The 27565-nt window shown below is 44.7% G+C and overlaps 3 protein-coding genes across 15 annotated transcripts in view; 2 read left to right on the forward strand and 1 right to left on the reverse strand.

Annotated features, from left to right (window-relative positions):
- Positions 1-27565, forward strand: part of LOC137378417 (uncharacterized) — a 576275-nt gene that overhangs the window by 132096 nt on the left and 416614 nt on the right. The gene's annotated exons all lie outside the window — the stretch shown is intronic.
- st3gal8 (ST3 beta-galactoside alpha-2,3-sialyltransferase 8) overlaps positions 1-27565 on the forward strand; it is an 88675-nt gene that overhangs the window by 59549 nt on the left and 1561 nt on the right. For 10 of the 13 annotated variants that reach the window (XM_068048732.1, XM_068048728.1, XM_068048730.1 and 7 more), the window contains 3 exons: positions 10140-10185; positions 10562-10681; positions 16072-20286. In XM_068048732.1, the coding sequence (XP_067904833.1) occupies positions 10140-10185; positions 10562-10681; positions 16072-16257 (352 nt within the window). In that variant the 3' untranslated portion in view covers positions 16258-20286. Of the gene's footprint in view, positions 1-10139; positions 10186-10561; positions 10682-16071; positions 20287-24541; positions 24720-27565 lie in introns of those variants that run through there. The other 3 variants (XR_010976595.1, XR_010976596.1, XM_068048734.1) reach the window with 3 other exon arrangements.
- The window catches only part of mtss1 (MTSS I-BAR domain containing 1), a 171527-nt gene continuing 161963 nt past the window's right edge, over positions 18002-27565 (reverse strand). Inside the window, exon 17 of the mRNA XM_068048606.1 lies at positions 18002-26783. Within this exon, the coding sequence (XP_067904707.1) occupies positions 26056-26783 (728 nt within the window). The 3' untranslated portion in view covers positions 18002-26055. The remainder of the gene's footprint in view (positions 26784-27565) is intronic.

A 27565-nucleotide genomic window follows, 5' to 3' on the forward strand; every position in this document is an offset into this window, starting at 1 on the left:
GTCAAATGGGCAGATAAGGGGCAGATGGAATTTAACGCTGAAAAGTGTGAGGTGATACACTTTGGAAGGAGTAATGTGACACGGAAGTATTCAATGAATGGCCTGACACTAGGAAGTTCCGAGGAACAAAGGGACCATGGCGTGTTTGTCCATAGATCTCTGAAGGCAGAAGGGCAAGTTAATAGGGTGGTGAAAAAGGCATATGGAACGAGGCATAGATTACAAAAGCAGGGAGGTCATGTTGGAGTTGTACAGAACTTTGGTAAGGCCACAGCTGGAGTACTGAGTGCAATTCTGGTCGCCACATTATAGGAAAGATGTGATTGCATTGGAGGGGGTGCAGAGGCTATTCACCAGGATGTTTCCTGGGATGGAACATTTAAGCTATGAAGAGAGGTTGGGTAGGCTTGGGTTGTTTTCATTGGAGCAGAGAAGACTGAGGGGTGACCTGATCGAGGTGTACAAGATTATGAGGGTCATGGACAGGGTGGATAGGAAGCAGCTGTTCCCCTTAGTTGAAGGGTCAGTTACGAGGGGACATAAGTTTAAGGTGAGGGGTGGGAGGTTTAAGGGGGATTTGAGGAAGAACTTTTTTACCCAGAGGGTGTTGATGGTCTGGAATGCCCTGCTTGGGAGGGTGGTAGAGGCGGGTTGCCTCACATCCTTTAAAAAGTACCTGGATGAGCACTTGGCACGTCATAACATTCAAGGCTATGGGCCAAGTGCTGGCAAATGGGATTAGGTAGACAGGTCAGGTGCCTTTAATGCATCGGTGCAGACTCGATGGGCCGAAGGGCCTCTTCTGCACTGTATTATTCTGTGATTCTGTGAAGTGGTTAAGGTCTGGAATGCACTGCCTGAGATCGTGGTGGAGGCAGGTTCAATTGAAGCATTCAAAAGGGAATTAGACGTCTATGAAAAGGAAAAATGTGCAGGGTTACGAGGACAAGGCGGGGTAGTGGAACTAGGTGAATTGCTCAGTTGGAGAGCTGCTGGAGACATGACGGGCTGAATGGCCTCCTTCTGCGCTGTAACAATTCTGTGATTCTGTGGCTCCCGGTTAACAAATTCTCATCCTTGTTTTCAAACCCCTCCCTATCTCTGTGATCTCCTCTAGTCCCACAACCCTCCGAGTTATCTGCACTCCCCTAATTCCGGCCTCTTGAGCATCCCCAATTTTAATTGCAACATCATTGGAGGTCCCGCCTTCAGTTGCCTGGGCCCTAAACTCTGGAATAACCTCCCTACACCTCTCTGCCTCACTTTCCTCCTTTAACACACTCCTTAAAACCTACCTCATCTTCTGCAATATCGCCTTGTGGCTCGTTGTTATGTTTTGTTTTATAATGCTCCTGTGGGAGTACCTTGGGATGTTTCATTATGTTAAAGGTGCTATATAAATACAAGTTGTATTCTTCCATAAAGGACATTAGTGAACCATTTGGGTTTTTATGATAATCTGACATCTTCATGGTCACTCTTACTGAGACCAGTTTTTTTATTTCCAGATTTTAAAAAGTTATATTCAAATTTTCAGACTTTGGTGTTGAGATTTGATCTTGTATTCTCAGGATTATGAGTCCAGGCCTGTGGATTACTAAACCAGTAACATAACTGTTACTCCGGATGGGAACCGGAGCCATGGATCAGTGGATGGGGTAGCTGTTGAACAGGCAGATACAGAGTGCAGAGAGTCTGTGAGGAAGGTTAGACAGTTGACAGGGCAAAGTTGCAGCCAGTATGATGGGTTGAAGTGTGTCTATTTTAACGCAAGAAGTGTCAGGAATAAGGGTGATGAACTTAGAGCGTGGATCAGTACTTGGAGCTACGATGCTGTGGCCATTACGGAGACTTGGATATCACAGGGGCAGGAATGGATGTTAGATGTTCCGGGGTTTAGATGTTTCAAAAGGAATAGGGAGGGAGGTAAAAGAGGTGGGGGAGTGGCATTGCTAATCAGGGATAGTATCACAGCTGCAGAAAGGGAGGTCGTCGAGGAGGGTTTGTCTACTGAGTCATTATGGGTGGAAGTCAGAAACAGGAAAGGAGCAGTCACTTTATTGGGAGTTTTCTATAGACCCCCCAATAGCAACAGAGACATGGAGGAACAGATTGGGAGGCAGATTTTGGAAAGGTGCAGAAGTAACAGAGTTGTTGTCATGGGTGACTTCAACTTCCCTAATATTGATTGGAACCTCCTTAGTGCAAATAGTTTGGATGGAGCAGTTTTTGTCAGGTGTGTCCAGGAAGGTTTCCTGACTCAATATGTAGATAGGCCGACTAGAGGGCAGACTATGTTGGACTTGGTGCTTGGCAACGAACCAGGCCAGGTGACAGATCTCTCGGTGGGAGAGCATTTCGGTGATAGTGATCACAACTCCCTGACCTTTACCATAGTCATGGAGAGGGACAAGAGCAGACGGGATGGGAAAATATTTAATTGGGGGAGGGGGAATTACAATGCTATTAGGCAAGAACTGGGGAGCATAAATTGGGAACAGATGTTCTCAGGGAAATGCACGACAGAAATGTGGAGGTTGTTTAGGGAGCACTTGCTGCAACTGCTGGATAGGTTTGTCCCGATGAGGCAAGGAAGGGATGGTAGGGTGAAGGAACCTTGGATGACAAGAGATGTGGAACAGCTAGTCAAGAGGAAGAAGGAAGCTTACTTAAGGTTGAGGATGCAAGGATCAGACAGGGCTCTAGAGGGTTACAAGGTAGCCAGGAAGGAACTGAAGAATGGACTTAGGAGAGCTAGACGGGGACATGAAAAAGTCTTGGCGGGTAGGATTAAGGAAAATCCCAAGGCGTTCTACACTTATGTGAGGAACAAGAGGATGGCCAGAGTGAGGGTAGGGCCAATCAGGGATAGTGGAGGGAACTTGTGCCTGGAGTCAGAGGAGGTAGGGGAGGTCCTAAATGAATACTTTGCTTCAGTATTCACTAGTGAGAGGGACCTGGTCATTTGTGAGGACTGCGTGGAACAGGCTGATATGCTCGAACAGGTTGAGGTTAAGAGGGAGGATGTGTTGGACATTTTGAATGATATGAGGACAGATAAGTCCCCGGGGCCAGACGGGATATACCCAAGGATATTACGGGAAGTGAGGGAAGAGATTGCTGCGCCTTTGGCGATGATCTTTGCTTCTTCACTGTCCACTGGAGTAGTACCGGATGATTGGAGGGTGGCAAATGTTGTTCCCTTGTTCAAGAAAGGGAATAGGGATAACCCTGGGAATTATAGACCAGTCAGTCTTACGTCGGTAGTGGGCAAATTATTGGAGAGGATTCTGAGAGACAGGATTTATGATTATTTGGAAAGGCATGGTTTGATTAGAGACAGTCAGCATGGCTTTGTGAGGGGCAGGTCATGCCTCACAAGCCTTATTGAATTCTTTGAAGATGTGACAAAACACATTGATGAAGGAAGAGCAGTGGATGTGGTGTATATGGATTTTAGCAAGGCATTTGATAAGGTTCCCCATGGTAGACTCATTCAGAAAGTAAGGAGGCATGGGATTCAGGGAAAGCTGGCTGTCTGGATACAAAATTGGCTGGCCCATAGAAGTCAGAAGGTGGTAGTAGATGGAAAGTATTCAGCATGGAGCTCGGTGACCAGTGGTGTTCCACAAGGATCTGTTCTGGGACCTCTGTTCTTTGTGATTTTTATAAATGACTTGGATGAGGATGTGGAAGGCTGGGTTAGCAAGTTTGCTGATGACACGAAGGTTGCTAGAGTTGTGGATTGTGTGGAAGGCTGTTCTAGGTTGCAACGGGACATTGACAGGATGCAGCGCTGGGCTGAGAAGTGGCAGATGGAGTTCAACCTGGAAAAGTGTGAAGTGATTCATTTTGGAAGGTCGAATTTGAATGCGGAATACAGGATTCTTGGTAGTGTGGAGGAACAGAGGGATCTTGGGGTCCATGTCCATAGATCGCTCAAAGTTGCCACCCAAGTTGATAGGGTTGTTAAGAAGGCGTATGGTGTGTTGGCTTTGATTAACAGGGGGATTGAGTTTAAGAGCCGCGAGGTTATGCTGCAGCTCTATAAGGCCCTGGTTCGACCACACTTGGAATATTGTGTTCAGTTCTGGTCGCCTCATTATAGGAAGGATGTGGAAGCTTTAGAGAGGGTGCAGAGGAGATTTACCAGGATGCTGCCTGGACTGGAGGGCATGTCCTACGAAGAAAGATTGAGGGAGCTAGGGCTTTTCTCATTGGAGCGTAGAAGGATGAGAGGTGACTTGATAGAGGGGTACAAGATGATGAGAGGCATAGATAGAGTGGATAGTCAGAGACTTTTTCCCAGGGTGGAAAGGGCTATCACCAGGGGGCATAATTTTAAGGTGATTGGAGGAAGGTTTCGGGGAGATGTCAGAGGTAGGTTCTTTACACAGAGTGTGGTGGATGCGTGGAATGCACTGCCAGTGATGGTAGTAGAAGCAGACACATTAGGGACATTTAAGCGACTCTTGGATAGGTACATGGATGATAGTAGAATGAAGGGTAGGTAGTTAGTTTGATATTAGGGTAGGTTAAATGTTCGGCACAACATCGTGGGCCGAAGGGCCTGTACTGTGCTGTACTGTTCTATGTTCTATAACCACTACACTGCCGTACCCCATATTGAATAGCTTTATCTCATTCTGTTCATCTTCCTGTGCAAGCTTCACACTTCTGGCGTTAACTTGCAGTTAATGGCTGAGCTGCACTCCTCTGTTCTCCTGGATACCCTACTGTTCAGCCACACCCAGCCCCAACCCCTCAACACTCCACAGTTTCTCCCTCCCTCATCAAACTCAACTCTTCCATGAAGCCCAACATCTGCTCCTCACTGTCTCCTCCCAACGGGGCTTCTGACTACTCCACTGCGAAGTCAGCTGTGGCACAGTTGTTAGCACTCTGGATGGAATCAGAAGATTGTGGGTTCAAGTCCCACTTCACGTCCTGAGTACAAAGACCTTAGGCTGATACTCCAGTACAGTAGTGAGGGAGTGCTGCACAGTTGGAGGTGCTGTTTCTTGGATGAGACCTTAAACTGAGGCCCTGTCTGCTCTATTGGGTGGACGTAAAAGATCCCATGGCACTATTCTGAAGAAGAACAGGGGAGTTCTCTCCAGTGTGCTGGCCAATATGTATCCCTCAATCAACATCACAAATAAAGAAATTATCTGGTCATTATCACATTGCTGTTTGTGGGAGCTTGCTGTGCACAAATTGGCTACACTTCAAAAAGTATTTCATTGACTGTAAAGTGCTTTGGGATGTCCTGACGTCATGAAAAGGGCAATAGAAATGAAAGTCTTTCTTTGGGGCAACTCGCGACAATATCATTCTTCTTAAATCACACCCTCCCTCCTTTTGTCAAAAAATCCTAGAATCATTGAATGATGCACCATCGAAGGAGTCCTTTTAGCCCATCGTGCCCATGCCGACTCTTTGGTCGCACTATCCAATTAATCCCGCTCCCCTGCTCTTTCCACGGAGCCCGATACATTTTTTTCCCTCCAAGTATGTATCCAATTTTGTTTTGAATGTTGACATTGAATCTGCTTCCACCCTCCTTCCAGATCCACATGACTGAGGGTGATGAGGGTAGCTTGCTTGATGTAGTCTACATGGCTTTTAGCAAGACTTTTGAAATGGTCTCACATGACAGACTGGTCAAAAAAGTAGGAGCCCATGGGATCCTCGGGCAAGTTGGATCCCAAAGTGGCTCAGTGGCAGAAACCAAAGAGTAATGCCGGACAGGTGTTCTTGTGACTTGGAAGACTGTTTCCAGTGGGGTTGCATAGGACTCAGTACTGGCTCCCTTGCTTTTCGACTTATATGCTAATGAATTAAGCTCAAATGTAGGGGCATGATTAAGAAGTTTGCAGATGATAGAAAAATTGGTTGTGTGGTTGATAATGAAGAAGAAAGCTGTAGACTGCAGGAAGATATCAACGGATTGTTTAGATGGGCAGAAAAGTGGCAAATGGAATTCCATCCCAGAGAAATGTGAGGTAATGCATTTGGGCAGAGCTAACAAGACAAGTGAATACACAATAAATGGTAGCATTCTGAGATGTGTAGAGGAACAGAGGGACCTTGGAGTGCATGTCCAGAGCTCCCTGAAGGTAGTAGAACAACTAAATAAGGTGGTTAAGAAGGCATACAGGATACTTTCCTTTATTAGCCGAGGCATAGAGTATGGGAGTAGGGAAGTTATGCTGGAACTGTATAAAAACTAGTTAGACTGCAGCTAGAGTCCTGTGCACAGGTCTGGTCACCACTTTACAGGAAAGATGTGATTGCACTAGAGAGGATTTTTTTTTTAGAATTAGAACATTACAGCGCAGTACAGGCCCTTCGGCCCTCGATGTTGCGCCGACCTGTGAAACCATCTGACCTACAATATTCCATTTTCATCCATATGTCTATCCAATGACCACTTAAATGCCCTTAAAGTTGGCGAGTCTACTACTGCTGCAGGCAGGGCGTTCCACGCCCCTACTACTCTCTGAGTAAAGTAACTACCTCTGACATCTGTCCTATATCTATCACCCCTCAACTTAAAGCTATGTCCCCTCGTGTTTGCCATCACCATCCGAGGAAAAAGACTCTCACTATCCACCCTATCTAACCCTCTGATTATCTTATATGTCTCTATTAAGTCACCTCTCCTCCTCCTTCTCTCCAACGAAAACAACCTCAAGTCCCTCAGCCTTTCCTCGTAAGACCTTCCCTCCATACCAGGCAACATCCTAGTAAATCTCCTCTGCACCCTTTCCATAGCTTCCACATCCTTCCTATAATGTGGTGACCAGAACTGCACGCAATACTCCAGGTGCGGTCTCACCAGAGTTTTGTACAGCTGCAGCATGACCTCGTGGCTCCAAAACCCGATCCCCCTACTAATAAAAGCTAACACACCATATGCCTTCTTAACAGCCCTATTAACCTGGGTAGCAACCTTCAGGGATTTATGCACCTGGACACCAAGATCTCTCTGTTCATCTACACTACCAAGAATCTTCCCATTAGCCCAGTACTTTGCATTCCTGTTACTCCTTCCAAAGTGAATCACCTCGCACTTTTCCGCATTAAACTCCATTTGCCATCTCTCAGCCCAGCTCTGCAGCCTATCTATGTCCCTCTGTACCCTACAACATCCTTCGGCACTATCCACAACTCCACCGACCTTAGTGTCATCCGCAAATGTACTAACCCACCCTTCTACACCCTCTTCCAGGTCATTTATAAAAATGACAAACAGCAGTGGCCCCAAAACAGATCCTTGCGGTACACCACTAGTAACTAAACTCCAGGATGAACATTTGCCATCAACCACCACCCTCTGTCTTCTTTCAGCTAGACAATTTCTGATCCAAAACTCTAAATCACCTTCAACCCCATACTTCCGTATTTTCTGCAATAGCCTACCGTGGGGAACCTTATCAAACGCCTTACTGAAATCCATATACACCACATCCACTGCTTTACCCTCATCCACCTGTTTGGTCACCTTCTCGAAAAACTCAATAAGGTTTGTGAGGCACGACCTACCCGTCACAAAACCGTGCTGACTATCGCTAATTAACGTATTCTTTTCAAGATGATTATAAATCCTATCTCTTATAACCTTTTCCAACATTTTACCCACAACCGAAGTAAGGCTCACAGGTCTATAATTACCAGGGCTGTCTCTACTCCCCTTCTTGAACAAGGGGACAACATTTGCTATCCTCCAGTCTTCCGGCACTATTCCTGTCGACAATGACGACATAAAGATCAAGGACAAAGGCTCTGCAATCTCCTCCCTAGCTTCCCAGAGAATCCTAGGGTAAATCCCATCTGGCCCAGGGGACTTATCTATTTTCACACTTTCCCAAATTGATAACACCTCCTCCTTGTGAACCTCAATCCCATCTAGCCTAGTAGCCTGAATCTCAGTATTCTCCTCGACAACATTTTCTTCTCTACTGTAAATACTGACGCAAAATATTCATTTAACATTTCCCCTATCTCCTCTGATTCCACACTCAACTTCCCACTACTATCCTTGATTGGCCCTAATCTAACTCTCGTCATTCTTTTATTCCTGATATACCTATAGAAAGCCTTAGGGTTTTCCCTGATCCTATCCGCCAATGACTTCTCGTGTCCTCTCCTTGCTCTTCTTAGCTCTCCCTTTAGATCCTTCCTGGCTAGCTTGTAGCTCTCAAGCGCCCTAACTGAGCCTTCACGTCTCATCCTAACATAAGCCTTCTTCTTCCTCTTGACAAGCGCTTCAACTTCTTTAGTAAACCACGGCTCCCTCGCTCGACAACTTCCTCCCTGCCTGACAGGTACATACTTATCAAGGACACGCAGTAGCTGCTCCTTGAATAAGCTCCACATTTCGATTGTTCCCATCCCCTGCAGTTTCCTTCCCCATCCTACGCATCCTAAATCTTGCCTAATCGCATCATAATTTCCTTTCCCCCAGCTATAATGTTTGCCCTGCGGTATATACCTGTCCCTGCCCATCGCTAAGGTAAACCTAACCGAATTGTGATCACTATCACCAAAGTGCTCACCTACATCTAAATCTAACACCTGGCCGGGTTCATTACCCAGTACCAAATCCAATGTGGCATCGCCCCTGGTTGGCCTGTCTACATACTGTGTCAGAAAACCCTCCTGCACACACTGGACAAAAACTGACCCATCTAAAGTACTCGAACTATAGTATTTCCAGGCGATATTTGGAAAGTTAAAGTCCCCCATAACAACTACCCTGTTACTCTCGCCCCTGTCGAGAATCATCTTCGCTATCCTTTCCTCTACATCTCTGGAACTATTTGGAGGTCTATAAAAGACTCCCAACAGGGTGACCTCACCTCTCCTGTTTCTAACCTCGGCCCATACTACCTCAGTAGACGAGTCCTCAAACGTCCTTTCTGTCGCTGTAATACTCTCCTTGCAGAGGAAATTTACAAGGATGTTGCTAGGAATGGAGAATTTTAACCATGAGGAAAGATTGGAGAGGCTGGGATTGTTTACTTTGGAACAGAGGAGGCCGAGGGTAGATTAAATTGAGGTGTATAAAATTATGAGGAGCCTACATGGAGTTGATAGGAAGGACATATTTCCCTTAGCAGAGTCAATAACCATGGGGCATAGATTTAAAATAATTTGTAGAAGGATTAGAGGTAAATTGAGGAGTATTCTTTCATCCAGAGGGTGGTGGGGGTCTGGAACTCACTACCTGAAAAGGGCGGTCGAGGCAGAAACCCTAATTGTGTTTAAAAAACACTTGGATGTGCACTTGAAGTGCTGTAACCTATAGGACTACGGACCAAGAGCTGGAAAATGGATTAGGCTTGATAGCTCTTTTTCAGCTGGCACAGACATGATGGGCTGAATAGCCTCCTCCTGTGCTGTAAATCTTTCCCTGTTTTCTATGCTAATATATCACTTCATACTTCTCTGCATTAAATTTCATCCGCCAAGTGCCTGCCCATTACCAGTCTTTCTGTGTCCTTCTTCTGTCCTCACCAACCATCAGCCCATTTCAGTTGCCTCCCTTTTTACCTAATGCCCTGAACTGCATCACTGCCACTCAACTCCAACTCTCCACCTCCATCACTCCGCATTCAAATCCCTCCTTCCAGCTTTCATCGCACTCACAACCTGCTTATAGACTGATGCCTAACTCTTCCAACCCCTGTACAGTTCCCGTCCCCCCTACTTAGGAACATTAGGATCAGAGTGAACCATTCAACCCCTCGAGCCTGTTCCACCATTCAGTTAGTTCCTCAATTCCATTTAGCTGCCTTTGCTCTGTATCTCTCGATACCCTTACCCCCAAAAAATCTAGCAATCTCAGTATTGAAAGCTCCAGTTGACCCCTAGTTGGGGAAGAGAGTTCCAGATTTCCACAACCCTTTGTGTGAAGCAGTGCTTTCTGATTTCCCTCCTGTAGAATGTATTGAGGTGTTCTGACAGGTGCTCTGGTGTTGATGACCTATGCACGACCCTTCTCCTCTGGCTTTGTACACAAGTGTGTTCTGTTCAGTCTCCTCTCACCACATTTGGTTCTCCTGTCCCTGATGTTTCTGATTGTATTACTCTGGCAGTAAACACCTCCATTTCAGTTGTTTCTTCCTTTCCAGGACCTACAAGAGAGTGAAAAGATACATTAAAGCTGATCGAGACAAGGTGAGACGAACTGCTTTTATGTTAATGTGATAGCGACATGTACCATGTTCACATGACTGAAGTATATCAATCTAGTGTGTGTAGGTGAAAACAAAAATGTGAATATGCAAGTGTATGTTGTGTACATATGTGCCAATATATTTAATGTGTGTGTGTATATACAAAAGCCAACACACTAGTGCCTCTAATCAGAGTAATTCCGAGTGTTCCGACTGCCCTCCTGCAAATATTTTCTCCAAAATGTCTCGTGTTGTCCAATAGCAGTCATTTATTCCAGGGATCGTCCACTCCAAGAAAAAAACCCCAGAGATTGAACCAAGAACATAACCGTCCCACTTATCCCCATCTATAATATCTCATGTTACCATCCCACTAGGTAGTCATCTTTCATCCAACCTTTTTCAAGTATATCCACGATAAATGGACCGAGCACCATGGGCGTTATCCTTCCACTGGGATGCTGGCACTCATCTTCGGGCTTCACATCTGTGATCAGGTAAGACCAAACAGAGAAACCAAGTGCTGATTCCTCCAGCAGCCCATCCACAGCACTCAGCTGCCAATGAGCCAAAACAAGACTAGGTGTGATTCTCTTCATTACAGAGATTCAAATGGGGAAGCAAAGTCTAGAGTGAGTGCCTTGGCATTGAAATAAAAATAGAAAATGCTGGAAAATGCTCAGCAGGTCAGGCTATGTAGAAAGAAACATTTACCATTTCATCAGAGCTCTTCATTGAAGTTTTTGTCTAGTTGGCAGCACTCTCCGCTGAGTCAGCAGATGACATGTTGTAGTCTGACTTTGGTGCTGAGCACGTGGTCCAGCCTGACACTAGGAGGGTGTGGTCCCATTGAAGATCTCGTTCTTTGGTCCAGATCAAGCTGAGGTCACTCAGTGGACATTCTCTTGTAGACCCAACCAGCATTTCTCCCTCAACATCAAAATCAGATCCAACCAACACTCACCTCAGTGTTACTTGTAGGAGCCACTTTGTACAATGACTGGTGCATTTTCTCACTTAACAAGTCAGTACCCTTCAGAGTCATTCATTGTTTATGAAGCATTTTGAGATGTTGCTGAAGATCTGGGACTGGGACTCTTTTCTCTAGACCTGTTAGAGATTTTTAAAATTGATAGCCTTTTGATAGGGTAAAGGTAGGGAATCCAAAACTTAATATAAGATAGTCACCAATAAATCCAATGGGGAATTCCTGAGAAACTTCCTTACCCAGACAGTGGTGAGAATGTGGAACTTGCCAGCACAGGAAGTGGTTGAGGTGAATAGTTATAGATACATTTAAGGGGAAGCTGGATAAACATGAGGGTGAAAGGAATAGAAGGATATGTTGATAGGGTGAAATGATGAGGGGTGGGAGGAGGCTCATGTGGAGCATAAACACTGACAAGGGCCCAATGGGCTGTTTGTGTGCTGTAATTTCTATGATTAAATTGCAGTGTAAATGCAGACTTTGCAATGTCCCTTTTGAGAATCACGCACTCAACTCAGTTACAAGTTGGGATTGGGTTTTTCCAAATCAGATTGCAAGCTAGGCCAATGCAAGCTCATGGTCCCAATGCGGTAAATGAAGATGCAGAGATCAGCCGCTTGAATATTAACCCAAGAAACTGACGGAAAAGAACAATTGGACACTCTGAAACATCGAGGGATTTTTCTTTTCTTATTTTTAGGCATTTGGCGCCTTTAATATTGAATATTTGTGTGTCAGTAGTGAGTCAGTGGTGTTTCTGATTGGTCGATGCTAATCACAAGATATCATGGACCAGAACACATTTTTTAAAATCTAATTGTATTTTAGGTTTTTAATTTTTCTAAGGGCCCTGTGAGCATCGCCATGGGAGATCCACTAATGTTTTTCAGTAGAAAATTGGAGGGTATTCAGAATAAAAGATCCCTTTTTCTCCTTTAACAAGATCCAAACTGTCAGTTGCTAAAACACAGTTATTGGAGCTTGCATTCAGAAGTTGATGAATCTGAGACTTGCTGACTGGTCACATTACAATCTCTCCATCTTTCTCTTGCTTCCAAATCAACAAAAGGTCACAGTCCTGAGATATTGACCTTACGTGAGCAGGTAACTTGGAACCAGGCCTTTGTCATTCTTGCCTCTGAGAGAAAGATCTAGTGACCATGCTGTCCCCTTCAGCTCCGTCTATAGCCCAGCAACTACAGGCCAGTCAGTTTAACTTCGGTTGTGGGGAAACTTCTAGAAAAAATAATTCAGGACAAAACCAATTGTCACATGGACAAATGCGAGTTAATTAAGGAAAGCCAGCATGGATTTCTGAAGGGAAAATCATGTTTAACTAACTTGGAGTTTTTTGAGGAGGTATCAAAAAGGGTTGATGAGGGCAATGCTGTTGATGTGGTGTACATGGACTTTCAAAAGGCATTTGATACAGTGTCACACATCAGACTTGTGAGCAAACTTGTAGCTCATGGAATAAAAGGGACAGTAGTGACAAGGATATGAAATTGACTGAGAGACAGGAAACAAACAGTAGTGGTTAATGGATGTTTTTTGGGCTGGAGGAAGGTTTGTAGTAGAGTTCCCCAGGGATCAGTGTTGGGACCCTTGCTTTTCCTGATATATAAATGACCTGGACCTTGGTGTACAGGGCACAATTTCAAAGATTGCAGATGATATGAAACTTGGAAGCATTGTGAACTGTGAGGAGGATAGTGTAGAACTTCAAAAGGATGTAGACAAGTTGTTGGAATGGGCAGACAGTGGCAGATGAAGTTCAATACAGAGAAATGTGAAGTGATTCATTTGGAGAGAGAATATAAAATAAAGAGCACAATTCTAAAGGGGGTGCAGGAACAAGGCTTTCTATAGGTATATCAGGAATAAACGAATGATAAGAGTTAGAACAGGGCCAATCAAGGATAGTAGTGGGAAGTTGTGTGCGGAATCAGAGGAGATAGGGGAAGCGTTAAATGAATATTTTTCGTCAGTATTTACAGTAGAGAAAGAAAATGTTGCCGAGGAGATTACTGAGATACAGCCTACTAGGCTAGATGGGATTGAGATTCACAAGGAGGAGGTGTTAGCAATTTTGGAAAGAGTGAAAATAGATAAGTCCCCTGGGCCAGATGGGATTTATCCTAGGATTCTCTGGGAAGCCAGGGAGGAGATTGCAGAGCCGTTGTTGTTGATCTTCAAGTCGTCATTGTCGACAGGAGTAGTGCCGGAGGACTGGAGGATAGCAAATGTTGTCCCCTTGTTCAAGAAGGGGAGTAGAGACAGCCCTGGTAATTATAGACCTGTGAGCCTTACTTCGGTTGTGGGTAAAATGTTGGAAAAGGTTATAAGAGACAGGATTTATAATCATCTTGAAAAGAATAAGTTCATTTGCGATAGTCAGCACGGTTTTGTGAAAGGTAGGTCGTGCCTCACAAACCTTATTGAGTTTTTCGAGAAGGTGACCAAACAGGTGGATGAGGGTAAAGCCGTGGATGTGGTGTATATGGATTTCAGTAAGGCGTTTGATAAGGTTCCCCACGGTAGGCTATTGCAGAAAATACGCAAGTATGGGGTTGAAGGTGATTTAGAGCTTTGGATCAGAAATTGGCTAGCTGAAAGAAGACAGAGGGTGGTGGTTGATGGCAAATGTTCATCCTGGAGTTTAGTTACTAGTGGTGTACCGCAAGGTTCTGTTTTGGGGCCACTGCTGTTTGTCATTTTTATAAACGACCTGGATGAGGGTGTAGAAGGGTGGGTTAGTAAATTTGCGGATGACACGAAGGTCGGTGGAGTTGTGGATAGTGTCGAAGGGTGTTGTAGGGTACAGAGGGACATAGATAGGCTGCAGAGCTGGGCTGAGAGATGGCAAATGGAGTTTAATGCGGAGAAGTGTGAGGTGATTCACTTTGGAAGGAGTAACAGCAATGCAGAGTACTGGGCTAATGGGAAGATTCTTGGTAGTGTAGATGAGCAGAGAGATCTTGGTATCCAGGTACATAAATCCCTGAAAGTTGCTACCCAGGTTAATAGGGCTGTTAAGAAGGCATATGGTGTGTTAGCCTTTATTAGTAGGGGGATCGAGTTTCAGAGCCACGGGGTCATGATGCAGCTGTACAAAACTCTGGTGAGGCCGCACCTGGAGTATTGCGTGCAGTTCTGGTCACCGCATTATAGGAAGGATGTCGAAGCTTTGGAAAGGGTGCAGAGGAGATTTACTAGGATGTTGCCTGGTATGGAAGGAAGGTCTTACGAGGAAAGGCTGAGGGACTTGGGGTTGTTTTCGTTAGAGAGAAGGAGGAGGAGAGGTGACTTAATAGAGACATACAAGATAATCAGAGGGTTAGATAGGGTGGATAGTGAGAGTCTTTTTCCTCGGATGAGGATGGCAAACACGAGGGGACATAGCTTTAAGTTGAGGGGTGAAAGATATAGGACAGATGTCAGAGGTAGTTTCTTTACGCAGAGAGTAGTAGGGGCGTGGAACGCCCTGCCTGCAACAGTAGTAGACTCGCCAACTTTAAGGGCATTTAAGTGGTCATTGGATAGACATATGGATGTAAATGGAATAGTGTAGGTCAGATGATCGGCGCAACATCGAGGGCCGAAGGGCCTGTACTGCGCTGTAATATTCTAATTCTAATTCTAATTCTAATATGTGCATATTTCATTGAAGGTGGCAGGACAGGTTGAGAGAGTGGTTAATAAAGCATTCAGTATCCTGGGCTTTATTTTTTTTTTATTCATTCATGGGATGTGGGCATCCCTGGCCAGGCCAGCATTTATTGCCCATCCCTAATTGCCCTTGAGAAGGTGGTGGTGAGCTGCCTTCTTGAACTGCTGCAGTCCATGTGGGGTAGGTAGACCCACAGTGCTGTTAAGAAGGGAGTTCCAGGATTTTGACCCAGTGACAGTGAAGGAACGGCGATATAGTTCCAAGTCAGGATGGTGTGTGACTTGGAGGGGAACTTGCAGGTGATGCTGTTCCCATGCATTTGCTGCCCTTGTCCTTCTAGTTGGTAGAGGTCGCGGGTTTGGAAGGTGCTGTCTAAGGAGCCTTCGTGCGTTGCTGCAGTGCATCTTGTAGATGGTACACACTGCTTCCACTGTGCATCGGTGGTGGAGGGAGTGAATGTTTGTAGATGGGGTGCCGATCAAGCAGGCTGCTTTGTCCTGGATGGTGTCGAGCTTCTCGAGTGTTGTTGGAGCTGCACCCATTTATTAATAGGGGCATAGAGTACAGCAGCAAGGAAGTTATATTGAACTTGTATAAGACACTAGTTCAGCCTCAGCTGGGGCATTGCATCCAATTCTGGGCGCCACACATGAGCAAAGACGTGAGGGCATTGGAGAGAGTACAGAAGAGCTTCATGAGAATGGTTCCAAGGATGAGGAATTTCAATTATGAAGATACATTGGAGAAGTTAGGACTGTTTTCCTTGGAGAAGGCGGAGAGGTGATTTGATAGAGGTATTCAAAATCATGAGGGGTCTGGACAGAGGAGATAGAGAGAAACTGTTCCCACTTGTGAAAGGATCGAGAATGAGAGGGCACAGATTTAAAGTATTTGCTAAGAGAAGCAAAAGTGACATGAGGAAAAAAAATTTCACACAGCGAGTGATTAAGGTCTGGAATGCACTGCCTGAGAGTGTGGTGGAGGCAGGTTCAAATGAAGCATTCAAAAGGGAACTCAAGTTATATGAAAAGGAAAAATGTGCAGGGTTACGCGGAGAAGGCAGGGGAATGGGACTGAGGGAATTTCTCTGAGTCAGTGCGGACACGATGGGCCGAATGACCACCTTCTGCGCTGTAACAATTCTGAGATTCTATAGGGAAATGTCCAGAGCACAGGCTAGGAAATTTCCGTCAATAATTTTGCTGTCTTTGCCATGTTCTAACCAACAGCTGTCGGTGTTCGGCTACGGTGCAGACAGGAAGGGTAACTGGCACCATTATTGGGAAAATAACCGGTTAGCTGGAGCTTTCCACAGAACAGGAGTACACAACGCGACCTTTGAGACTCATATCATCAGCCGCTTGGCAGAGATTGGGAAAATCCAACTATACCGGGGCAGACATGGAGGTTCCTGAATTGACCAACTTAAAAATTTCAGCCCTCATGATCCTGGTCAGCAACTCTCTAGACTATGCAGCTATTCGTCACTGGGATTTGCTGAATCCGATCAGTCAAAACACAAAGCTGGAGATCACCAGAACCAATCAGTGCAGGTGGGAGAAGAACTGAAGAATGATGGAACCAATTGTTTTCTTCCATTTAGGCTGTGTAAACTCCAGACAGAAACATTTTAAGATGAGCTGATGGTTTTGAGAATCACAGTTGCAGGGGCTGCTATTTAGTCTCTGCCCCCACACCCCCAACGAAGGTTTGTATAAGAAATAATATTCTAAAATTAACGTCCCAGATTCCCGTCCACCTCCCCTCAGATAGTTGGCCATGTCTGCCAGTCAGTGCTTTGCAATTCAATCACTATATCAGTTGTGTTTTAAAAAATTATTTATTCATTGGATGTGGGCGTCGCCGTCAAGGACAGCATTTATTGCCCATCCCTAATTGCCCTTGAGAAGGTGGTGGCGAGCTGCCACCTTAAACTGCTGCAGTGCGTCATAGCAGGTTTGATACAATTGAGTGGCTTGCTCAGACATTTCAGAGGGCAGTTAAGAGTCAACCACATTCCTGTGGGGCTGGAGTCACATATAGACTGGCTGTGGATGGCAGATTTCCCTCCTTAAAAGGCATTAGTGAACCAGTTGGGTGTTTCGTTTTACAACAACCCAATCGTTTTCACAGTCACCATTACTGATGCTACTTTAACTGAATTCAAATTTCCCAACTGTTGTGGTGGGATTTAAACTCATGTCTCTGCACTACTAGTCCAGGAACATAAACACTATGCTACGACACTGAGAGATCAGCGTTAATTTTGCCCTAATCCCCTCTGCTCCTAATGTACCAGACAAATTCTGCTCATCAGCTGCCTCCCACCAGTATTGGGCCAGACTGCAGTTTGTTATACAGGGTGGCACCTGACGACAGTGGTCCCTGTCCAGCTGGTTTCCTTTCAAGCTGGCAGTATAGCACAGTTATGGCTGGAGGTTACTGGTTGGATGAAGGTCACTTTCTTTGCGTTACCCCAAAGGGTTAGTTGGTCCATTTGTGCCCAAATTGGAACTGACCCATAGAGACCAAGAAGGTTTGACCATTTGGTCTGTGCCAAGTTAGCTGGTAGCCCAGGCCTCCAGTGTGGGAAATGCAGAATAGCTTGGGCCCGCAGCACGGGAAATCCGGAGAGCCCAGGCCTGCAGCGCAGAAACCCAGGAGACACTGGGCCTCCGCCGGGAAAAATCCTGGAGACCCCGGGCCTCTGGCACAGGAAATCCGGAGAGCCTAGGCCTCCAGGCTGTGGATTGTGGGAAGAGTTGATGGAGCACGGAATATTTTGCCTCGGAATGGATGAGTTCGGGACCACTGCAGCTTTTAAGGGATAAATATTTGAAGCAGAGAAAGATGTAGGGCTTTGGGTTGGTAGCTGGAAAGTGGCATTGGTCTGAGCAAAGACATACTAAACACAATGAGTGGGGGGGTTTGTAAACTTATGGTTCTAATCTATGTAAAAGAAGCCTATGTTAGAACAGGAATTTGAAAAGAACGTTAACATGATAATGAACTCACTGACTTCAAAATATACTTAATCTACACTTCAAATATATTGAATTCTAAATGGAACAGTTGTCTGGGGAGAGTTGGGCTATTAGCTTAAAATCCATGTTGGTTCTCAAATATGTAAGTGAAGACAGTGCGAGAGAATTTTCCCCCTTATTCCTTTAATTTAAGGCTGCAGCAGTCACTACAAAGAAAACAAAATTACTAGAATCCTTATACAACAAAGAAAAAGAGATCAACTCTCAAAACAACCCAACAATCAAACACAACTGTAGCAACAGGGCTTTAAAGAGACAGTACCCATTTTGGTCGTCATGCTGAGAAATGTATTAAAAACCATCAGAAAACAAATTCTTGCAGATCAAGAAACCTTTGTGCCATTTTCAGCCGATTGGAATCAGAATCAGGTCTTAACCCTCCATTTCTTTGCTTCAAAGAGTTTGTGTAGTGAGGTGATGTCACAGCAGTAAGTGTGCCTCAATGGAATAAACCCCCCAACTCACTTGAATAGCCCTAAACAAAGGACACTCGTGACCAATTATTGTACTTTGGAGGGTTTCAATTGGAAAGCAGGCTGGGGTTTGTGCCAATAGTGGGTATGAACCCACGTGCACTGCTTCCTAAGGACGTCCCTGGTGGGAATGAAGCACAGCAATGATCTCACATTGAACCAAATGTTATCACACTGGTCTACTCTTGTGTGAAGAGTGTGATCAGTAGGAGCAATCCTACAGCTCTGCCAGTAATGTGAGAAGTATACACTGTAGAGTTCACACTGAAATCTATCACTTGTGAGGTACAACAGTTGCCTAACTCACTGGCACCTTTCAGTATTGTCTTTATTCCAAACACATTGGCTTGTTTCATTGTAGATCCTAAAAGAAGCGGTGAAGAATAAATCATTGTCCAGGCCTAGTGACCTTTAGCCACATGACCACGAGTATCAGAGCATTTAAGAGGGGGAATTTTGCAGAACAAATTAGTTATCTCTGTTAAAATGTTCAGAGAGGGAATTCTGACTGTTTGGAAAAAACATAAGTTTATTCTATCGGAATACTGGAGCTCAAAGACATGGTGAAGTCTCATGCCTGCAATCGATTACTGAGCTGTCAGATTCTGGAGAACCAGATGGAATCCAGGATTGTCTAATCCTTGGGCTGTAGGGGGAAGCAAAGTCAGATTGGAGAATGAGCCAGCAGGTTAAAGGCCTGCTACCCGACCCCGACGACGTGTCAGGTTCAGGTCGGGCTCGGTTTGGGTCGGACACACACGTCTTGCTTTTTGCTCTGCTGGTAAGTGTGAAAAGTTCAAAAACCTACCTGAGCTGGGAGTCCGGAATGTCAAGGAGGGAAACTCTGAGTCTGCACAGTGAGCGTCTATGACGTCATCACGCTCATGCTGCAGCTTCCTGCAGATTCGGAATCACAAGGTAGGGAAAGGGAATATTCCGGTGGTCGGGCATGGGAAAAATTGGAGGGACTCGGGCCGGGTCAGGCTCGGGTCAGGTTTTTTTCCCCTGACCGGATCAGGCCTCTACAGTAGGTGGCTCTTGAACACCTTGTGGTGGCTACTTTGGGTTCTCGAGGCCAGTGGACTAGGCACAGGCAATGAGTTGTCTACTTACCAATCAGACCATGTCTGGTGGATAACCCAACAAAACATTGAAAGGGAAAACAATGAAAGAAATGAACAGATATTGAGGGAGAGTTTGCACCCAAACTCTCACCTCAAATCTATTAACTTCCCACTTTAACAGTTCCAGGGAGAGTCTCTATCTAGTTGGACTGTAGATTGAGTACCAAGATCCCATATACAACCCTATTTACAGTAAACTGGATAACTACTCAGGAGGATTTATAATTTACTATAAACGGTTAGGCGACAAAGATCTTAACTGCTTCATATTGTAATAGTGTAATATTAATATAAATCTTGAAAATGATTTTTTAAAATGATTAACTTTTAAAGCTTTTTCTGGATGCTAAAGGATTAAAACAGTTTTGTTCATAGGTCCTACTCCAGGATTTTGGTTGAATTTGTATAAAAAGGAATACTGTCTCTTTAAATTATTTAACTTTTAATAAACATTTGATATTCAGTATTCAACAATCTGGAAGAAAAAAAGCTTTCTGAAAAGTTGTCAAATAAAAATGCTGACTTTTTTGCCTTCCCACATGGTAAGATAGAATAGAAACCTTGAGTTGTGAATGGCACACTTGCAAACTGATTAACACAATTGGCCAATGTGTATGGCATTTAATAAAAGGCTCTGACAATTCCTTCCACCCACCCCAAGTAAACCGGTTACTGTTCTAAAGTGCAATGATTATGCAAAAATACTCCTATGTATTTTTCTTTTGTGCTTATCGAGGTCTGAGGTGCCAGTGTTGGAAATTAAACTTTGTGTCACTTTTAGTCAGCAGTGCCAGTATCAAAGGTCTCCTGATTTGAGTATAACTGACATTAGAATCATGCCCCCTCCACAATGCCCCAAACTGGGAGAGCATCCTGTACACCATATCCTGAACAAGGCTTTTCCATCACCCATTCTTGTATCCTCTTCAAAGCCATTTTTGTAGTGCTCTTGTGCCCATAGACAATAAGCACGTTGAGGTAAACCTGCTGGGAATTTTGGTAGACCAACAGTGAAGACGACCCTTTTGCTGGACCTCGATCCCCACCCCAGAGTGGCATCAGTAAACACACTATTCTCACAGCTGACCTCATGATGCACAAACATTTCCTGCTGTCTTGGTGGTAGCATCGTGACATCTTTACACAACACGTGCACACTGGCCAAAGCACATATGCAGCTATGCACATGTACAGAAGTCTGAGCCCTTGTAATACATCCGGCGTACAGGACAACCCTGCTGCCCATTATGGAATAAACATGAGAGCACACAGCTCAGTTAGTTTCCTCCCTCGGGATCCAGGCTGTAACAAAATGAAGATCGGGTGAGATTTGATTTGTCCTGAAGTATGTGTTGTTTTGCTGGTGGGTTTACAACCCAAGGGTCATTGAGCTGAGACTGGGCTAACTCGCCTCTCACAGAATCCTACAACCAGCTCACACTCACACAGCCTTCATTCTGCCAGTATGGGCTGGATTTGAATCAAGGTTCAAGAGGTGAATGAACAAGGGGCCAAACCACTGCAAAGATTTCCAGATTGTGCTTTTTTCCCCAATCACTACTTTCTTTCTACATTTGATGAATGTTTCAATTTTGGCTTTAATTTTGAGAACTGTACACTCCTTAAAGTGACCTGCAAATCATCCATTCCTGAATAATACACTTACAGCAGAGAGAAATCTGGCATTGTTCCTGATTTCCCCCCATCCAAGGCCATCACTACTGTTGTGTTTACCAACCTATCTTCTGGAAAGTTATTCACTGCTGGGCACTGCTGTATAATATAGATAACGCACAGAATGCAATTAACATTTCTTAAAGGGACACACTCCATGAGAGAGAATTTGGCACATTCATTACACTGCATCATAAAGGATTTGCTAATACATGTTGATATATTAATGTGCTTGGCTCACAGATCTTGGACTCTTCCTTTCCCCCACCGTTCAGACTCTCAACCTTCCCAAAGAGTAATCATCTTGAAATGATTTCCTGACCCTTTCTTTCACTTCACCTCCCATCACAACACCTCCGTCACTATTCCCTTTCTTCCAACAATCTGCAGTCTCTCAAATCCAAAGCTGCGTGTCCGCTAATACTACAACTCAATTCATTGATTCTTCCTTCAACAGTCCTTGAAACATACACAGGCATTTGCCAAATGCTTTCCTGAGCTCTGTGCTGCTTCAGCCAATGCAGCTCGAGGCAGGATTGACAGGTAGGGAGAGAGATTTTGATTCACCACAAAGTGCAGTGCAACTGTCAATCGTAGTCACTGACCTCGAGGTCAACTCACAACCGATGCAACACAAGCTGCAGAAACCGTTCCATAGTTTAAGATCACAGGGGTTTCACTGAAGATTTTAGTATCAGTTAACAGGCCAACGGGAACTAAATCCTGGGCTTATTACAGTAGAAAAGCTGTGTTCCAACATTGCTCAGAAAAGAAAGAAATAAGACTGGAAGCAGTGACTGAAATTATAGAAGAGTTGGGGGTGTGAGTGGGGAACAGACATCACTGATAGCTTCAGTTGGATATGGAGCACTGAGGATGGATGAATATTTTGGAACCTGGTAATCTTTTGGCAATGAGGAGGAGTTTATAAAGAACTGACCCTCAAGAAGTGAATTCGGCACTGAGTAGAGATAGGACAGTCAGTGGAAGAAATGAGCTTGTTGGGTGGAGAGGTCTATTGTTCTGTGCTTTCCATGTGGCATGGATTTGAATATTGAGTACCTGATTGTTTTTGCAGACAGTTTTTTTTAATGTTAAGAAGGTCTGTGTGTTCAAGGCCCGATATATAAAGGGATGGCAATATGTGGAAGCTATGGAAAGGGTGCAGAGGAGATTTACTAGGATGTTGCCTGGTATGGAGGGAAGGTCTTACGAGGAAAGGCTGAGGGACTTGAGGTTGTTTTCGTTGGAGAGAAGGAGGAGGAGAGGTGACTTAATAGAGACATATAAGATAATCAGAGGGTTAGATAGGGTGGATAGTGAGAGTCTTTTTCCTCGGATGGTGATGGCAAACACGAGGGGACATAGCTTTAAGTTGAGGGGTGATAGATATAGGACAGATGTGAGAGGTAGTTTCTTTACTCAGAGAGTAGTAGGGGCGTGGAACGCCCTGCCTGCAGCAGTAGTAGACTCGCCAACTTTAAGGGCATTTAAGTGGTCATTGGATAGACATATGGATGAAAATGGAATAGTGTAGGTCAGATGGTTTCACAGGTCGGCGCAACATCGAGGGCCGAAGGGCCTGTACTGCGCTGTAATGTTCTAATTCTAATTCTAATCACTCCAATTAAATCTGCTCTCAGTTGGTCACCCTTGGGCCTTTGCTTGATGCCCAGACCTGCTGGGTCAACTTTGCACCTTTCTGATTGGAAGATTTAAATGCTGCACAAAACCATGCTCCAGTGGATAAAACTCACCCTCATCTGCAATGCAAAAATTAATCACCTAAACTGGACTGGACACAGAACTCTATGGATACAGAGCAGAGCTTGAGCTGATCTTCAAACACAAAATTCTCAATTCTTTTTCTCTATGGAGCTCTGACCAGACCGCCAATTGGAAAATACATGCAGTTCTGGGCCCCGCACCTCAGGACGGGGTGGGGAGTAATTCAGAACGAGGGGGAATAACCTTAAAGTTAGAGCTAGGGCTGATGTCAGGAAGGAATTTTTCACACAAAGAGGAGCAGAAATCTGGAACACTCTCCCCCAAAAGGCTGGAGAGTAACTGGAGTTTTCAAGACTGAGATGTGCATCACAATTGAGACTGGATAAAATATGAGCAGTGGCAGACAGCAAACTTGGAGTTCCTAGTGACCTGGTCTTTGGTAATTAAATTTATTAACATTTGTTCTGCATTTAACATCAATTTATCAAAGAGCAGCATCCAGTTTGCAAAAAAAAAAACCAAATGTAGTCAAATCAATCATTTCCAAAAATAAACCACTCCCCAAATATTACAACAAAAATGGATAGTCTTCTCTGATTTTATAAAACACATCAGAAAAGATGTAGTATTGGTGTTTTTGGTTCAGTGAACCCAGCTATAGCAGTAAGGCTTATGTCATCAGTGTTAGACCCTCAAAGGTGCAGGTCAGTCCTGCGTAGATATTCACATTGATACTCTGCTGTTCGGGAATTAATTCAAGCCGTCTGTGACTGTCCCTTGGGTTCAGATATTTGGGCTGAGCATTAAAATTCAAAGCCATTCAAAAGGCAAATGATTCTCTTGTGAGTTGAAAATGGCACATCTACTGGGAAGAGGCACTTTCAGAGACACCAAGGTAACAGGTTTTAGAACATACAGCAGGAAATGTTGCCTTACACAGTGAGGCACTGATTCAGGGCATCAAACACAGTGGGTGACAGCACATGGCGGGGCTAGTGTGCGAGATACGATTGGAGGCTAGAGAGGGGATGGTGGACTAAGATTCTGGAAGAGCACCAGGTGGCTGGACAGCCCTTCAGCCTCTGAAGCCATCGCATGATCTTAAAGTAAAAGCCAATCTAGTAGCCCAAAGAAAACAAATCTGGATAAATGCCTTTTTAAAAAGAATGCTGATAAGCTGTCTATCATGGCTGTGGAAAACACTATCAGATGTCTATACATAATCATTAGTCCCTCCATTTATAAGGAACCAATTATGGAAAGCATTCATCAAGAAAGCTGCTTCCTGTGCAGACAGTATTAGTCAAAGCACAAAGTGTTTGTGTACACGCCTCACCTAAAAACTAATAACTGTGGTCATTTCAGGTGTGGCGGAGTGTTGGGTTGAACATTAATCGTTTTCTGGTGCTGCTGTTCAATTTCACACCAGTACCATCTCTCCATTTCTGGTCCCTGTTTGTGGCAATTAAACTTGCACTTCCAACCACTCCATCTTATGAAGTTAACACTTCCTGCCTCCCACAGCTCTGGACAACTTCAGCTGTCTGACAGTTTACCTTACTGAGACATAGAGGCTGCACCCCAAATTTGATTTTGGTTTTCTGCTTTACATCAATTGATATAATTATTTATCAATGGTTTTTCTGATCCTTCAAGAATTCGCACTGTGGAACTCAGGAGATAGAATGGAGGTTCTGGTGAGCTTTAATCGAGCGAAGAAGAAAAGATTATTTGGCAATGGCCGGCCGCAGTCAGCGGGCACCGGCCGCGGTCAGCGGGCACGCTTTTTATACCATTGCACTTACAGAAATGCGTCGATGAACAAACCTTACAGGTGAGATGCACTTGTTGCTAAACCTATCATTTTAAAAAAATTTAGCGGACTGCTCACATTGCCAAGCTAACTAACGTACTTTAATACCCGATTAAAATTTGGATGCTCTGACAATTTTTAAATACTGCCCACTTAAGCCAAAAGAACAAATTATTAAATGGGTCGCCTTACACATTGTCAACCCTCAGCCCCTCAAGCCCAATCTGTTAAGATGCCAGTAGTACAAAGCTATGCGATAGGCACCAGCAGTATAAGATAAAATTTAAAAGGGATTGAAAAACTAACATATACAAACGATATTCTTTACCTTTCGCTTCAATGAGTCATGGTGGCATTTTACCGCCAATATTTGTAGCAAGAACTCATTTTACAAACAGAAGCTTTCACAATTCTGACACAAATAAATATCTTTCGATGGTAAGATTCACAAGGAAAAAAATAAATCTGTAGTTGCCCATCATCCATGCAGTTTTTTTAAACCTTGCAGGTTTAGAAGAGAACACAAGCCAACTGTTGGGGTTCCTGTGGAAGGATAGATTGTGCTGCTTTTCACCAAGTAGCCAAGAGAACAATGTCCTTTACAAACTCCGAGCAACTTAAAACAAGTCTTTTGTAAAAAGCTTCATGTTTGAAATCCTGAGGAGATCCCCTGAAGTGTCATCAAAAAATTATTTCCACGCCCCTCCACCTCAAAACACACTTCAAATGAACAAATCGAGCTCCTGGCAGTGAAGATTGCTGCAAGGAACAAATACAGTTTGTTTCAGCATTTTGGGGGGTTACCCCCATTGCCCCACCTCACCCCGATTTCTTCCCATTCTCTCCTGAAGGCATTGGCTGGGGTAAGGTCCATGGAAACTGCATCACGTTCCCCAAACGGCCATCTTCAAATTGTGAGCAGAGAGGCTTAGTGTTAGCTGAGTGGGTCAATGCTGCAAAATATCGAAGCCCACCCTAATCCTGCCCTCACCCAGTATCTGCAGACCCGCGTTTTGGAGATCACTGGACAGCGATCAGGAGGGGAACCTGGCCTGAGTTTTCATCTCTAACCTGAGTGCTGAATCCAATTTTAGCCCATCCTCCACAAGGCTGAACCTGCAGGGGTCACAGCTCAGCATTGCGCTAGTCTGTGCTACAGGAGCAGATGAGGATTTCTGAGCCATCAGGAGAGCTGGGATGTGGCAGGTTCTTGATATTTCATGCATAACAGTTTAATCTGAGAACTTGGAGTGAAGGAACTGTTACCAGTTTTGAAACAAAGGGCAAAAAAAGAAAGTGAGAGGACAAAGTGATGGATCTAGAGACTTGTGTGCAGTTGTCCCACTGTCTGTATATTTTAAATGATCTTTGGGGCTGAACGGTCATTGGTTAAAGTCTTTCGCAGTTTAACTCCCCTGCGAATCATGGACAAAACATCGCCTCCCTCAGTTGGTGAGGGGGTAGCAGCAACATTGTGGACCCCGCCAGTCCTTTGGGAACCCCCGCTTGTGCCCAGGTGTGCAGTCAGTCCATTTCCCGTAGCGTTTGTTACAGGCATCGATTCTTGGGCATTCTGGAGGTTGGGGGCTGAACGCTGGAGGCTGCTGACCAGGAATGGTTTCTCTGGTACCAGGGCGTAGCCGGGGCTCTGGGCCATGCTCAGGCTTTGGGTTGAGCTGCAGATTCCATGCTTCCTTTGCACAAAGTGAGAACGCCCTCCCTGCACGCTGACACACTCCTCGCTGCCCGTCCGAGAGACCACCAGCCCCATCGGCTTACTGGACACGGGTGGACCTGGAACAGGCACCACTGGAGTCCGGATGGGGATGGGCACACCACTGATTGTGCCGCGCCGGAATGGTGGCTTGCTGGAAGGTTTTCTTCGAATTGTAGCAATGTGAGATGTCATCATGGGCTCAGGGTCGACCAACAGGTTCACTGTTGATGCTGGGCGCTTGGCTTGGAACATCTTCCTGTAATTCAGGCTGATGTCACTGTTCCTGGGAATGGTGGAGGATTTATCGAAGTCAATCTGATCAGGCAGCTCTTGCTCTCCATGCAGGGAGATGTAATCATAATCTGGCACTAACAGAGGGAACAGAATTAATATGGAAAAACACAAAGTCTCACATTGAAATAAACCCTGAACGCAGCAAGCACCATCAGTAACATGCAACTGTGTGTCTATATGAAATAAAAGTAAAATACTGCAGATTCTGGAAATCTGAAATAAAAACAAAGTGCTGGAAATACTCAGCAGGTCTGGCAGCATCTGTGGAGAGAGAAGCAGAGTTAATGTTTCAGGTCAGTGACCTTTCATCATGTAAATAAAAGCAAAATACTGCGGATGCTGGAAATCTGAAATAAAAACAAGAAATGCTGGAACCACTCAGCAGATGCTGCCAGACCTGCTGAGTGGTTCCAGCATTTCTTGTTTTTATTACCTTTCATCATGTGTTCTGATGAAAGGTCACAGACCTGAAATGTTAACTCCACAATGTTAACTTCTCTCTCCACAGATGCTGCCAGACCTGCTGAGTATTTCCGACACTTTATGGTTTATATTCTACAAGAAATATCTGCCTCCATTTAATGATGGAGCCTAGTTGAGGACCAGCCATTAAAATTTTGAAATGTCTTTATCCACAGTGAGCAAGCTCAACCCAGTGCATGGGGATTCAGGGTGTTGGGGATCTGTGGGAAAGGGTGATGGACATTCAGGAGCACACCATTTCTTTATTCATTCATGAGATGTGGACGTTGGTGGCAAGACCAGCATTTATTGCCCATCCCAATTGCCTTTGAGGAGGTGGTGGTGAGCTGCTTTCTTGAACCACTGCAGTCCTTGTGGGGTAGGTATACCCACA

Source organism: Heterodontus francisci, chromosome 16 (genome assembly GCF_036365525.1).
Source record: "Heterodontus francisci isolate sHetFra1 chromosome 16, sHetFra1.hap1, whole genome shotgun sequence".
Lineage (NCBI taxonomy): Eukaryota > Metazoa > Chordata > Chondrichthyes > Heterodontiformes > Heterodontidae > Heterodontus > Heterodontus francisci.